This window comes from Anas platyrhynchos, chromosome 19 (genome assembly GCF_047663525.1).
Source record: "Anas platyrhynchos isolate ZD024472 breed Pekin duck chromosome 19, IASCAAS_PekinDuck_T2T, whole genome shotgun sequence".
Lineage (NCBI taxonomy): Eukaryota > Metazoa > Chordata > Aves > Anseriformes > Anatidae > Anas > Anas platyrhynchos.
The window spans coordinates 5,903,662-5,918,158 of NC_092605.1; the positions used below are offsets into that span (position 1 = coordinate 5,903,662).

Genomic DNA, 14,497 nt, shown 5'->3' on the forward strand with positions numbered 1-14,497 from the left:
AGCAAATGCAAGTTTTTGAATCCATAACAACCTAGTGATGAAGATTGCTGCCTGGCTTTAGGGGGCTGGTGTATGATAAGCTTCTTTCAGTTTCTGCCTTTCCCTTTATGCTTGTTCAGCAAGCCTCCTCATTACAGGTAATAAACTGAAACATTCAGCACATAAATGGCCCAAAGCATTAAAATTCATTCTGTCTGAGGCAACGTGCTGGGCTGCAGAGCTGGACCAGCAGCTTCTTATGTAGCATGCATGCTACATCTTTTTAATAAACTATTACTTGTGTATATGGGGCATCCTTCCTGGGTAAGCATTCACAAGTTTTTATAATGGCTAGCAGTTTCCTGCTTGAATCTTACAAAACAATTTATTTTATCACTTAAAAGGTTCTGTAGCTTTTTTTTCAAATGGGTTACAACAGGGTTGAAGGAGACGGGTTTTGTACTGTGTGGAGGTATTTACCTGAGGGGAAAAGTTGAGTTCGTATGGCTTTATAATAGATATTTTGTCATTTAAAAAACATTTAAAATAATTTAAAAAACACAGACTTTAGTAGTGAAATGAAATGTCTCAGTTGTTCTATCTTACCTTTGTCGTTAGTTATTAGGGTTATTAGAACAGTGTGTGGTTTTTATTTAGCTAAAGGGGAAGATAGGTACAACTGTATTATTTAGAAATTGCTCTTTACAGATAAGGGTTTTAACAGCAGATGTTTTGGTGTTACGTGGTATTAACATAAACTGGAGCAGGAGGGATGCTGAACACAAGTCAGCAAAAACACATGCAGTGCTTTCCACAGAAAGGGAAAACTGCTGCTGGAAGAAGTTCAGAGATCAAGTGGCTCAATGCTTTTTCCTGATGGCAGCAGATGGGTTAGTTTGAGCCTTTGGAAGTGAATAAATCCTCCTGGGGGGGCTCTTTATCATGATGTCAGTTCTGTTCCCCAAGTCCTCTCCTCTGTTCCCTGATCTAATTTGCACAAAAGAGAGAATGGGCTCTGGCCTCTTAGCTCCTAGATTATGCCACAATCAAACCTTTTAAAGACTATTTGTGTGTTGTTTCCTATTCAGGATTGGGTCAAAGCATAGATAGCAGGTTTTTCTCTTATGTGGTAAGACAATAGTTTCACAGAGCACTGAGGATCACTGACACTTATGTTAATACAAGATCTAGGTTTAATGCATTTTTAAATGTTTTTAGAACTGCTGGATTGAACTGTGCACAGCACCAGATTGAGCCAGTTTTGCCTGAAGTGTAACGAGTCACATCACAGGTAGGTGTGGGGAGCTGCGGGGTGTTAGAGAAGTGCAAGTCAAGGCTGAGGTTATCTGCTCTGTGATAAATAAAAATAAAACTGTAAAATACTTGATAATGAAAAGTAAAGTGGTTGTGTGAGGGTCCAAACAACGTTCAAGTAGTCTAGCTTTCAGCATTTGAGGGCTAAAACTGTTTTTTCAGGATATCTATGTCTTCCTGTTAAGGAAAAGCCGTAAGTGCAGAGCTGTGAAGGTGCAAACTCTGCCTCTGTTTCCTGGAGCGGCTGGGGGCAATGTGAGAGCGTGCTGCTCACCACAAGGTAACAGATGGCCATGGAGCCCCGGTGACAATGCTGCACGGATCTTCGCCTGTGCCACCCAGCAGCGCTGGGGCCCATTGTCGCGGCCCTGCTGCAAAATCCCGATTCCATGCTGAAGAGCCGCAGAAAAGAGCCTCAGTCTCTCAGACCTGCAAAAGAGCAGCTCCCCATGTCGTTCATTGAAAATATGGAAAGTGCAATGCATATAGAAATCTAATTACTGGCAGGCCCGGCTTGCCTTTTAGTATGATAATCGCAGGCCCTCACCCTTTCTTGTGCGCGGACCCCTGAAAAGTAATAATGAAAGCAGGAGTTAAACTCTTGAATCTCCATCAATCATTCGCTGTTTGCTTTGATTACAGTGACACGACTTGTGTTTGTTCCTGAACTGCACTCAGAAGCTGTTACTGATGGCGTTAAGATACTTGAAAGACAAATCTGCCCTTGTTGCACGGGGCGCTGCGGCCGCTCGGGGGTGCTCGCGGCGGGGCCGGGGGCGGCGGCGGGGTCCCGGGACCCCCCCCTTGTCCCCTCCCGGCCGCCCTTAGAGCCCGGCCCGGCCCGGCCGCGCCGTCTGTCCGCCGGGGGTGCCGGCCGGGCTGCCATGGAGGCGGAGCGGGGCCTCCTCCCGGCCCTACTGCTGGTGCTGCTGGCGGCCGGTGGGCAGCAGCCGGGTGCCGCCGACTACTGCAGCTGGAGGGGCAGGTAGGAGCCGGGCAGGTAGGGGCAGGGCAGGTGGGAGCCCGCGGCCCCGGGGTTCGCCTCAGGGACCCGCCATTCGCCTCAGGGCCCGGCCGGGGGGGCAGCAGCGGGAGCGGCCCCGGCCCCGTGTGGCGAGAGGCGACTGCGAGCCTCGGCTCTGCCCCGCCGGAGGGTTCAGCGCCGGCGTTTCCGCAGGAGGATGCTTGGCGGAGCCCTCACCGAGGGGACAGCGCCTGGCGTGGTCGGTGCCTTTCGGCCAGGGCTGCTGCTGGAGCTCGGTGGGGTTTTTGAGAGCGGTACAGCCAGAAGTAACTCTCTTGAAGGCAGCAAAATTGCACCGGCTTGGTGCTCAGCCTGCTTCCAATAAAACCATTTTTCTTGATGAGTTCCTGCCAGCAGCATTAAAAAATAAATAAATAAATAAACTTTAAAATGTAGGCTTTTAAATCTGATTTTCAGACACAACACCACAAGCTGTGCAGCTCCTACTGCGAGTCCGTGCTCTCACCTGCCCCGAGGTGGGATTTTCCAGAGAGATTAGAAAGACCTACCGCCCACCAAGCTTTTGCTGCTGTTTCACGGAGGGAATTTAATATTTTTCTGGATGCTGCAAACATCCAGGTGTGGACCTGTGGTTGGGCATAGGGGGCTGAGGCTCCTTTCTGCAGCCGGTGCAGCACCAGGTGCGAGCGGTCCCGTGGCACTGCGGCTGCACCTGCAGCAAGTCCTCAGAGGCTGGGGAGGAAAGGCAGCCCAGCTGGAGGGTGTTAGCTGCACAGACACCACCCTTACCTCTGGGCGGTAACTGCTGGACATTCCACCTGTGCTGTGGATATCGTTAGTGATGGACTGATGGTGTTGTCTTGGCAGTGGTTTGAGCTGGGAGCCCCGTTCCCGTGCAGTGGAGCAGGTCCACCTGCGCTGCACTGAGGGCTCCCTGGAATGGATGTACCCAGCGCGAGCCCTGCGTGTCGTTCTGGAGCCCAACCTGTCCAGTGCCCAGCACACCACCGTCTGCATCAAGCCAGCCAGCGACTTCCAGGGTGCCAGCATCTACGTGGAACGTGCTGGGCGGCTACATCTGGTGGTAAGCGAGGCAGGAGGCACTCGACCCCACCACGTGTCTTGCTTCAGTGCCCACACACCGCAACGAGTGGCCCTCTTCCTGCAGGCCAGCCCCCAGAAGGACATCAGCCACCGGACGGCCAGCTTCCAGTACGAGCTGCTGGGCAACCAGAGTGCTGCTGGCCCTGACTTCAAAAAGATGACACTGGTCAAAGGTAAGAGAAGGGTCTGCTTCAGGGCTCCGTTGTTGGGGTGGATCCAAGATCACATCTGTATATAGTGACAGAAGCTGGTTTGGATGAAGGGGTTTGTCATGGCAAGGGAAATCCTTCTGCCAGCTCACAGTGTTACAGGGGTGCAGTATAACCAGTTATGTGTGCTCAGATTTCCATTGTCAGGGGCATCCGGTAGGCACAGGAGCAAATTCTGCATTATAAAGAGAAACTCAGTCCTTCCTTTAGCAGCTAGCTTGGCCGTGGATATATGCAGAGCAATCAGGGTGACTCCAGCCCCTGGGAGGTACTGTCACAAAGAGCATCTGTGTGGTTTAGGAGTCGAAATACCATATTTAGGAGAAGTTTAAATTCATTAAGAATTGGTCTCCCCAAGATGGTCACTGAAAATTCAATCTTTTAAAAACACCTAAGTTGCTTGAAATTTCATTTACCTTTCTTTCTTGTTCCTGTTCGTAAACAAACAAATCTTGCACTCAATAACATTTATGTGCATATGTGCATCTGTGCCCTCTCCCCCCCCCCACCCCCCCCAATTGATGTATGAAGAGGGCTCATTTCAATTCAGGTTCTGAAAGGTTGGGACCCACGTACTGCTGCCATTGTGTCCTCACTGTCCCCAGTAGATAATATCTAAGTCAAACCTGATAACCAAGGCCAGATAAATAAGGGGAGCGTTCAAGCCACGTTACAATAGTAAGCAACTGCCCTGTAAAATAGGGAAAGAATAAATAAAAGAGCAACCATAGCACTTCTGGACTGTCATATCCCTTTTGTTAACCTGTTCAGGCCACTGCTTTGCATAGCTTTGCTGTTTGCTAGAGCTTTGTGGCATTAACTTGAGGAACACACTTATTTTAGGGAGTGCTTGTTGGCCTGACTGTTCAATACTTGATACAGGAGCTTTCAATAACAAGCAGGATATCTAATGTGTGTATGGATAACTAAAATTCAACCACATCCATGCTGGATTGCTAATGTTGTTTCAGTAAGCGATACCAGAGTATTCATGACTGTGGAGCTAAGTGTTGTTTGAAGTCATCATAGGACCCAGTTCATGCATAGATGCCTATTTTTTTTCCTTGTTTCAAAAATGGTGGAGGGTAGCAATGTGCCAGGTGCTCATGTTTTCTGCTATATCTTTTGCATGTTTGATGAGTTGTTAAAGGGATTATAGGCTGTCAGGCCATGTTGTCACTCAATGACTATTAGAAATCCTCTGTGCTTATTTCATTGTTTTGGTTGTGTTTGCGTAACAAGAATTTTGTTTTGTCTGATCATAATGCTGTTTAAAGTAGTACCTCTGCCCCATTTCCTCTCATGTGTCAATGTCAAACCCTTTAGCAATGAGGCATAGTATTGTATCGTAACTGACTGGCTTTTTTTTTTTTTTTTTTTTTTTAAAGCTATGTGCCGTCCTTGTGACAACGTGGAACTTCTTATGGCTATTTGCAGCAGTGATTTTGGTAAGCTGACTAAAGAGAAGTCATTCTGACTTTATAAATACATATTGATTATTTGGATTTATTTGATTGATTTCTTAAAGTAATGACATGACTATGCACCCTGATCTGAGAAGGAAAATATCTTTGTGAAAAACAACTTGAACTGGGGGAGGGGAAGGAAACCTGAAAGGGAGAAGCTTCCTTTCAAGGTCCTCATTTCCTGCAGGCAGAAAGGTTGTGATCTAAAACTGAGCTAAAAGTAATTCTCACAAGTGTACTGCTGACTCTCACAAAGTCACATGCCTGTAGATAACACACGTATGCACAAACGATGCATCCTATTTACATTCCTTTTTATTCCCTTAATCTATTTTTTCCCAGATGATGAATATGTCCTTTCTTTTCCCTCACAATTTGCACACTTCCTAGTTCTCTTTCTACAAAAGTAGTGAGTTGTTTGTAGTTTAGCTAAGGATTTCAGGTGATTTCAACTTCCTTCAGTGACATACTGTTTCAGTTTCAGGCTTGATGAGAAAACAAAGCAGTTAAAATGCTGATTTGGTGGTACATTAAAAACTCTTCCTATTTTATTTACTTCAATTGCAATATCACTGTCTTTTTTTTTTTTTCTCCCTGTGGATTGCTATTTGTTTTATTCCCATAATTTTACAAATTAAAATTTGTGCCTCTTAGAGACAGAAGTCCGAAAGATGAAGCTGTAGAGCTGTATCTCCGCATGGCCACAATTGTATTGCTGTAAATGTGCCTATGAACAGGTGTAAATATAGTCTGTAGCTGTATTTCCTTTATTTCTTTTCAGTGTTTAAAAGAAAACACGAAACAACTGCTTTCCTACTTCTTCCTAAAGATTGCTGTACTTCAAACACTACAGATAATTTTCTCACACCCCAGCATCATTGTGCTAACACAAAACCAGAGCATAGAGCATGCTTCCCTTAAATAATGTTCCTTAGCTGGTAATTTTTCTTCATCTAAATTAATTGATGCAATCTGTCCCATTGTTTCTACTTGATGAAGTTATCAGTTCCCATGCAAGGCACTCTCCCCTGTACTGCCTGAAAAACCAGAGACTGACAGATGTGGAGGCCCAGAGCACAATGGGGAGCATTTACACTTAGAGCAGCAACAGACCAGAAGAAATAGCCCTTTGAACTGACTCTATTTATGGCCTGACTTCCTTGCCCTGAGCTCACAAATCGCTATCATCAACTTTTTTGATTAGAGAAAATAGCTGCTAATGAAAGTGTAAATGACACTGGGAGTGAATAGGGGCTTTATAGTTAATCTCAGGACGAGGTCTTCTGTCACTAGGCCCTGAGCAATGCAGGAGCAACTTGGAGCACCAAGAACAAGTGCATTATAGCTTGTCAATAGACTTGGATGCATCTGATTAAAAATTATTAGAGAGAGAGATGGAGAGCAGAGACATCTGTTACACAAAATCCTGGATTCCCTTGGAAATTGAGTTAGATAGGAAGGTCTTGGAAATTTCAGAAATGCGTTCTTTCTGTTTCATCTGTTGTCGAGTTCTCTGTACCTGAATGAAAGAGTTTTGTGGCAGAAGTATGGCAAAGTTCCAGTTTCACTGACAACCCCTCAGTTGCCCAAAGCCCAAATGGGATTGTTTTGGGAGAAAGAGGTACATGAATCTATGTGATTTTAAATAGGGATTAAAATAAAGTTACTTGAAGAGTTCTGCATGCTGTTCACTGACTCTGAAAGTATCTTTTTCTGGATGGATAATGTTTTCTTTTGAGGGAAGAAACCTCAAACATTTAAATGAAAAGTGTTTAACAAGCTCTTATTTTTCCCAATCGAGTCATATTCTAATTCTTCTTAAATCAATTTATTTTACTGCTGTCAAAGAAGAAAACTGAGAGTCCTGTGGAGACAGGAAGGAGTTTAGTCTGTGACAGTCTTTGACTTGGAACATAAACTGAATCCCTGAGCTGACCTCTTTTCCTGTGCTTTTTATTCTTTACTGCTGATTTGCATTATCAAACAAGTTATACATTTCTTCGCGAGCGTAGTCGATTTGAGCAGTTATAAAGCATGCTTACAAGCACATAGCACTGTTTGTGTCGGGCTTTGGACTGTCCTTTGTACAGGAAGCAATGTATGCTCAGAAATGTGTCTGCCTGTAGGTGGTTGCAGTGCGAGCCATGCAACAGATTTATTTCTCCAATTATTTCATTCAGTGAGCTCCTTATACATGAGCTACTTACCTGCTGCTCCATAACCAACTCCTGTCTTCTTCACATTTAGTGGTGAAAGGATCTATCCGAAATGTTTCCCACGATTCTGAGAACCACATGTCACAGGTTGATGTCAACGTCCAGAAAGTCTACAGACAGAAAAACAGAATTTTCCAGCAGGATGAAGCAAGTGGTGAATGGCGAGGCCCTATACGAACCCTGCTACAGTGCAAGGTGAAGAAGGGAACTGGAGATTTTCTTTTCACTGGAAATGAACATTTTGGCGAAGCCTGGTTGGGCTGTGCTCCTCGGTTTAAAGATTTCAGTTTCATTTACCATGCTGCCAGAGAAAGAAGAGCCAACCCATGCGAGTTTCAGCTCAATTGACAGGAGTAACACAGGACGTGAGAGTTGAAAAAGTTTGGCCCTGTTTTTGGATACTGAATCTGAAACAGCATTAAAACCAAGGGCTAAAACTAACAATTTCACCAAAACAGGAGCCTGGAGAATTTCTTGGAGATAATGGCTCTGTGAGCCCTGTAAACTTTGACCACTAATCCATAAACTGGGTTGCATTACTTTCTCCCTCTTCAAATCCTCTTTGCCTCAAAAAATAACTGTGAATTTTGAAAAGGTTATCTTTGTTTTGTAGTTAGAAGGCAGCTAGTGCTCAGTATTAAGATATTCTCTCCATCTTTACTCTGGGCACTTACTATGTGCTTTTTCTCTATTTTTTTTCCTCTCTTCACCCATCTCCAGTTGATTTCCCTTCCATTTGATTCCTATTTATCTTCTTAACTACGAGATCATTTCTGGGCATCTCACCACTTCATCATTCCACATTCCTATGATTATAGCTAAAACCATAGTTAGCATTTGTTACTAAACCCTCAAACAATTGGTAGGTTTGCCATTTTTTTCACCTTCTGTATGTCAGTAGAAATATTAACTAACCCTCTGGAGCAGGATCACAGCTGATGTAATTCCACAATTCTCTGTTGATTTCAGCATAATTGATAGTATCGGATTTTGTTCCACATGACAAATGAGAGATACAGCACTAAGCTCATATGAACTGGTATCATTACCAGATGAGGAAAGCTCTTCGAGAAATGCATTGAAATAATCAGAAGTTTAGGTCGTAGCATTGTCTGCATTGGAATGTAATAGTAGGTTTTCATAGTACTGGATCTACAGCTAGCTCTAGTTATTGTTGAGTGCACAATAGGAAAGAGCTAAGAGAATTGGCTCTTGGAAAGTATTAGAGGATATACAGGGGTATCCAAGTACATGGCTTTTGAGAGCTGGAGATCACTGCTACATCTGAGATTTTAAATGGGGTACTCTTTGGTATTTGCACTGTAGATGTGAGAGAAAATGTGAGAGATATCTCTGTCTTGGTATAGATTAGAGGAACTACTATAGATTAGAGGTACTGCATTTCTTGTTTTGTATATTTGCTATATTTGTACATAGCAAACGTGTGTTGTGGTGGTTTTTGTTGTGTGTGTTGGTTTTTTTTTTTTTTCATTTTAAAGGGTCCTTAGTGATTTTTCAATGGCATCAATACTATAATTAATATTAGCTTTCATGGAGCATTGTTCCTTTGAAACAATGTGTTCTTTTTCCAACAAATAGGTACTTCAGTTAACAATTGGTTGAAAACCTGAAATAACCCAGTGTGATTGAAATATCATACAAGATACATACTTCTGAAGTGCATGTGATCCAGTGATTTAATCCACAGCTATGCAGGCTTGTCTGCATTGTAATGAGTAACATGAAATTCCTGCAATCGGTGATCCATAATGAAGAGATTACTAGAGCTTGTGGATGTTGAATATATTAATTCTGTTTCACTGTAGTCTCCATACATTGCATGGAGTTGAGATCACTGTTGTGACACCAGTAACATGTAGAGAGGTACCCAAATGTTTCCAAGTGCTGGAACAAAAAGCTTTGGCAGGGGAAAATCTTTTAGTTTGAATTTGTTTCAGATTTTAAACAAATACTCTGAAGGAACAAAGAAGAAAGTAAAAGCATCGCATTGTTCTTCCCCTACGGGCCTTCCTTACCACTTTGCTAGCAAATGGGAAAACAAACAATAGATAGGAAAGTGAAAGAGAAGAGCTGGGGGAAAAAAAAAAAAAAAAAAAAAAAAAAAAAAAAAAAAAAGGAAACTAGGTGAAAGTTACTTCAGAGTGCTCAGACCATTCTTGGAAAATCGAGGGAGCCAAATGTTTTTCTCTATAGGAAAAGATTCGGAAGCAAAGACCAGACAAAAACGCAGTTAGAAAGATGAACAAGTATCTGCATATTTAAGAGAGAATTTCTGTGATATATGGAGTGCCAACACTCATAAAATCCATAGTGCTTCAGTTCTTTACCCTAGGTCCAAATTTCTTCCAACTTCAAGACAGTATGTCAAGATAATAGGCGTGAGTAACAGTGGGATAAAGCTGGAAAAGATGGAAAATCAGAATCAGTGGAAGAGCAGGGATGTATTTGAAGAGCAATATAAGATCAGGTTACACACTACTTAATTTCAGTAACTTTATTAAGATTATTATCCTTAGACAGGATGGGCAACCATTATTGGAACAAGGAGCTGTAACATGCAGGACATTTTAATTTTGTCTTCTGGTGGTTTAAACTGTCAGCCTAAGGTAATACAGTGCAGTTTCTTAGTTACACAGGGCAGCAAGCAATGTTTGTTTCCCTTGCATCCTGTGTTACAGTTTCTAGCTACAGTTTCTTAGGTGTAGGAGAATGAAAGGTAAAGGGAATACTCTTCCTTGTCAAGTTAGCTTGTGTATAACAGGAGCCAACAGTTGCAGTTCTGTATGCATTATGGTCTTACCAGGCAGCAAGAAGTTGGAAAGAGTGAAAGAAAATAAATTATGCAAGCAGTCTGTACGGCACCCAGCAGAGAGTTTTAAAAATAAGTGAATATAACCAGGGATCCCTAACAGTAAAGAATGGAAACCTTCCTTTCCTGTGGTTTTCTGACATTATGGCTGCGTTGGTGGTGGGTAAACAAAGGCCGGGCAGCATTACAAGGGCATAGGGAACCTTCAGGGAATAAGGGAATGCCTAAAAACAAAGTAAGGGTGCCAGAGGCCTAATACAACTGTTTCTTTTAAGCTTTAGGGATCAGTTTCTCCAACTAGAGGTGAATGAGAATTGGATCTGAAGTGAAATAATATCACTTGTTTCACAAGTGGAGGGCTGAGGCAGCACAAGGCAATTATTGGTGGGATTTGGGTGCCTGCTCTCATTAGTGCAAGCCCTGTGATCTGAGCTAGATGGACTATGGGGAAGGGGGGTAAGTTATACTCAACCCATTTGTGAGCAACTGCAAGCAAACACGTGATGTTCTTTCTTTACTGTGGTTAAATTTAACCCAATGAAATATTTTTATTGAGGAAAGCCGGTTGAACATTTTCCCCTTTAGCATTGCAAGCTTAAGTCTTTCGGCCTCTTCCAGGAAGCAAGTGAAGCTTTTTCCATAATCCTTCTGCTCTGTAACATTTCATAAAGCAGTGGGGTCTTTATGCACTTAATCATTTGTTCTTTGCTGGATTCGTGCCCGATGTGTAGATCAAGAATCAAAAGATAGACAGGATGTTTCCTCACTTCATTGAAAGACAAAAAAGAGCTGTAAGAATCTCTAATGAGTCGGTGAATGACTGGACCAACACTATGAAGTAGAAGTTTGTGAATAGATAGTGGGGGCTAAGTTTTCTCGTCTGATTTGAACGTGGCTTGGCTGGCTTACACCCAAGTGAATTTGGCCCTTTTTGAATGCAGCTGGTCTTTCCCTTATGTCTACCTTTGCATTTTCCGCATAGTTTCAAGTGCACTGAATTTTCAACACACTGTTCTGTAGGAAATTAATTGCATGACTACAGGCTCATACTCTTTGTTAGAGCAGTGACTCATTCATTCCCTTTCTCCAATTCTATTAGTACTTTAAAGGTAAACGTTTCAATATTTTTAGCTGAACTGTAAACTCAGCTTGTCTCAAACAGAAGTGTAAGAACCCTGTTGGTGTAACAAAGTAAAATGTCACAGTGAAATGGCAAAGCTGTGGCTTTCAGAGGGGTTGGGAGTTGTAGTGAGAAGGCCCAGGAGCTGCATGTCAAAGTTCTGGGTTGAAATCTGGGTTTATGCTGAGCTTTGCCTGACTCACATACCTAATGCCTTCCATTGTCAGTGAGAGTCCGTATTTTAAAGCAGTTTTAGATGGCTAGGGATGAGAAGGACTAAGGGAGGCACTCCTGAACACGTTGCAGAATTAACTCAGTTCAGAATCACTAGCACTTGTTCGCAGCTGGACAGTGAAAATGGCTTTGAGAAAGCAGCATGTGTTTTCTCTCTGACATCCTAGGTTTTAGCACCTCCCTTCAGAGCTCGTTCTCCACTGAAATCTTTAGGCTTAACGTCAGCATGGAAGAGGAGTATTTTTTTTTTTACTCTTTTTCTGACCTTTACCAAGATTCAATCTTTTCCCGCTTTTTAATGGTTCTAATCCCATTCTGCTGAAATTTAGCAAGGCTTCCAAAATACTTGTGAAGAATTAGATTCGAGAGTACTTTTTTTCTAAACGCTTTTTTTTATTCCAAAGTGATGTGTTTTGGCTTTGCTACAGTGCAGCGATACGTCGGAGATACATAGTAAACGCTCTTGTAATTAATAGTCATACCATATTTATAATTTTGCCTCAGGATATATAATTCTCTTAGTGTCTGAGAAAGCCATAGCTCTGTTTTCAAGGAATTAGTACAGAGACAAGTACCTGAAATGAATCAGGGGCCAACAAGGAATAAGGGGACTCCAGGTATGCCATCAAACCTGTCATTGCAGCATGCCATAGAGCAGCAGCCCTCTTCACTGTGACTTTGAGAATTTGCAGCCAAATTATAACTTCATTACCAATAACAGTGCCAAGATTAAGGATTGTTAAACTGCCTGAGTATCAGTTTCATGTAAAATGAATGTATGACTTGACTACTAGATTATTTTTGCAACAGTGCTATTCCTGATCAGGTTCCTAGGACACAACAATCCTTTACAGACAAATCTGGAAGCTGCTTCTAAACTGGGGGAAAAACTGCCCCTAAGGCAGAAAAAAGACTTTCCTTCCTTCACGAAGAACTACTAGATTTTTGAAATAGAGTGTTGGTACTCTAAAAAAATACAACTTATTTTTTACATTGTGTATTAAACTTCTTAATGTTTTCAAACACATCCAAAATACTTGGATCTATAATACTTGGACTTGGATCCTTCAAGTTCTGTTGAACTAACTTAGGATCAATAATTGCTCACGATGGTATTTTCACCTAAATTATCTGCCTCTTTTCAATTAGCTTTTATTATTTTAATGGTCTCTCCTCCCACCCTTGCTTAGTGCTTTGGCCAGGCTCACATAACTGCCTATATTTTATGTAAATGGAATTGTTACACCGTAAAATGATATACAAATGTGTCTACCACGTGAAGTCCAGTAAATGGTGTGAATAAGCCCATTATTTTCAATGTAACGGCATCTGATAGCAGCCTGGGAAACACAGGGCTGACAGATGTGAGCCTGTGACAAGGCCTGGAAAAAACTGAATGAGAAGCACTCTGACAGACCACAATTAACTGACTTTTGAAATAACTCCTTTTTTTTCCTCGGTTCTACATGGCTGAGCAAGATTCACAAATTGCTGTCTTGAACTTTTTAATGGGACAAAATTGCTGCCAATGAAAGTCTAAATGACATGAACTTTGAATAGGAGTCATAAAATGACCACACCATGACATGTTTTTAACTGACATTATTTGAGAAGTAGCAGCCCCTCCATTGAGAGGGGATCAGGAAGGGGTGAGAATAGATGGGAGGGAGTCAGAACTGGGCATGGAAGCAGTCAGTTGAACAGTAGCCCAGTCCTATTTTAATGTAGGAAGAGAAACAAGCATTAAGAAATGTCTTGATAGATGTGTTCATGTGTGTTCCCAGATAATTTGCAGTCCCCTTCCAGTGTTCTTTTTACTATGAAAAAGTCATAAAGCTAAATGAAGAGAAAACGATACTAGATAGGAGAACAGACTGTTTATGAGTAAGGTGCATGCTGGCTTCTCCACGTTCAGTACGTGTTCCAGAGCCAGGCTGTTGTCAGTCATGTTTACATGGGAGCAAGATACTTTATTTGTATTGGAATTGTGTAAACTTTGGAAGCTTAGGCCAAACTGTGGCAGACCTAATTGACCTCTTAATCCCAAGAACATCACAGGACAAGTAGTTAGTGAAGGGAAGGTGAGGATTGTATTTTTCCTTAGTTATTAATGTGAATTACAGCATTCCACTGTCTGCCTCTCCTGATCCAGCAATATCATAACTGACTCTCTAGGAACTTTTCAGAGAATTTATTCCCAGAAACCTTCATCAGCTACACTCGTTCAGAGAAAAGTGGCAAAGTCAATTTGTACCTTGTTTTACAGGAGCCTTTGTTTTAGCTGATTTTAAAAACTTTATTGAGCTGTCTGCTTTCCACTGGTCCCAGGGGGAGGCAGATTGCAAGCCACAAGCCCTTTAGTTTGACCTTGCTGACTGCTATTAGGAGTCTCAGAATATCCTGATTTGGAAGGGACCCTCAAGAATCACTCTGAGACCAGCTCCTGGCTCCACACAGGACCACCCAAAAATCAGCCCCTGTGTCTGAGAGCATTGTCCAGATGCTTCTTGAACTCTGGCAGGCTTAGGGCCACAACCCCTGCCCTGGGGAGCCCATTCTAGTGCCCAACAGCCTTCTCAGCAAAGAACCTTCTGATACCCAACCTGAATCATCCCATTGCCACTTCCAGGCATCACTTGAGCAAGAAAATACTAGAGATCATCTAAGGGTTTTTTTAAACAATCCCGCTACACACACTTAGTTCTTAATTGTTATCTTCCAACTAGTGGCATTTTTGCTTACCTGAAAAGGTCTCCACAGGTGCGGTTGTTGGAGGGGATGTTCATCTCATCCTCAGCTAGAATAAACCATTACTAGTAAAGGGTGTGTAGCTCAGATGGAGACAGAGATAGTTCAGGCACGTGTCTCAATCCAGAGGACACCACAGCACATGCAGCTCTTGTCCTTTTCTCTCTTCCCCACTTCTTGTCTAACTTAGTGAGTTGTACAAATAACTGGTCTCCTTTTGCATACGATAGCATCTATTTCTGCCTCCCTTACTGCTTACTTCAACTTTGAGCACTGAACAAAATACCTCGAG

At 42.5% G+C, this 14,497-nt stretch overlaps 1 protein-coding gene across 3 annotated transcripts; it reads left to right on the forward strand.

Moving 5' to 3' along the window:
• The first annotated feature begins 1,134 nt into the window (after window positions 1–1,134).
• On the forward strand, window positions 1,135–9,414 carry LOC101796539 (meteorin-like protein). Of its 3 annotated transcripts, none has more exons than XM_027471621.3 (4): window positions 1,135–1,270; window positions 3,146–3,555; window positions 4,980–5,039; window positions 7,305–9,414. In XM_027471621.3, exons 2-4 carry the CDS (start codon window positions 3,222–3,224, stop codon window positions 7,619–7,621), a joined length of 711 nt encoding a protein of 236 aa, XP_027327422.3. In that variant the 5' UTR covers window positions 1,135–1,270; window positions 3,146–3,221; the 3' UTR covers window positions 7,622–9,414. The 3 variants fall into 3 exon arrangements, with proteins under 3 accessions (XP_027327422.3, XP_027327419.3, XP_071881688.1); XM_027471618.3 differs by lacking the exon at window positions 1,135–1,270 and adding an exon at window positions 2,049–2,278; XM_072025587.1 differs by lacking the exon at window positions 1,135–1,270 and adding an exon at window positions 2,658–2,896.
• The last annotated feature ends 5,083 nt before the right edge of the window (window positions 9,415–14,497 follow it).

Excerpts from the sequence above, each read along its gene's own strand:
- LOC101796539 (XM_027471618.3), top strand. The coding sequence starts at position 2,178 with ATGGAGGCGGAGCGGGGCCTCCTCCCGGCCCTACTGCTGGTGCTGCTG. Across the intron at positions 2,279-3,145 it reads TACTGCAGCTGGAGGGGCAG|TGGTTTGAGCTGGGAGCCCC; the intron begins GTAGGAGCCGGG and ends TTGTCTTGGCAG. Across the intron at positions 5,040-7,304 it reads TATTTGCAGCAGTGATTTTG|TGGTGAAAGGATCTATCCGA; the intron begins GTAAGCTGACTA and ends CTTCACATTTAG.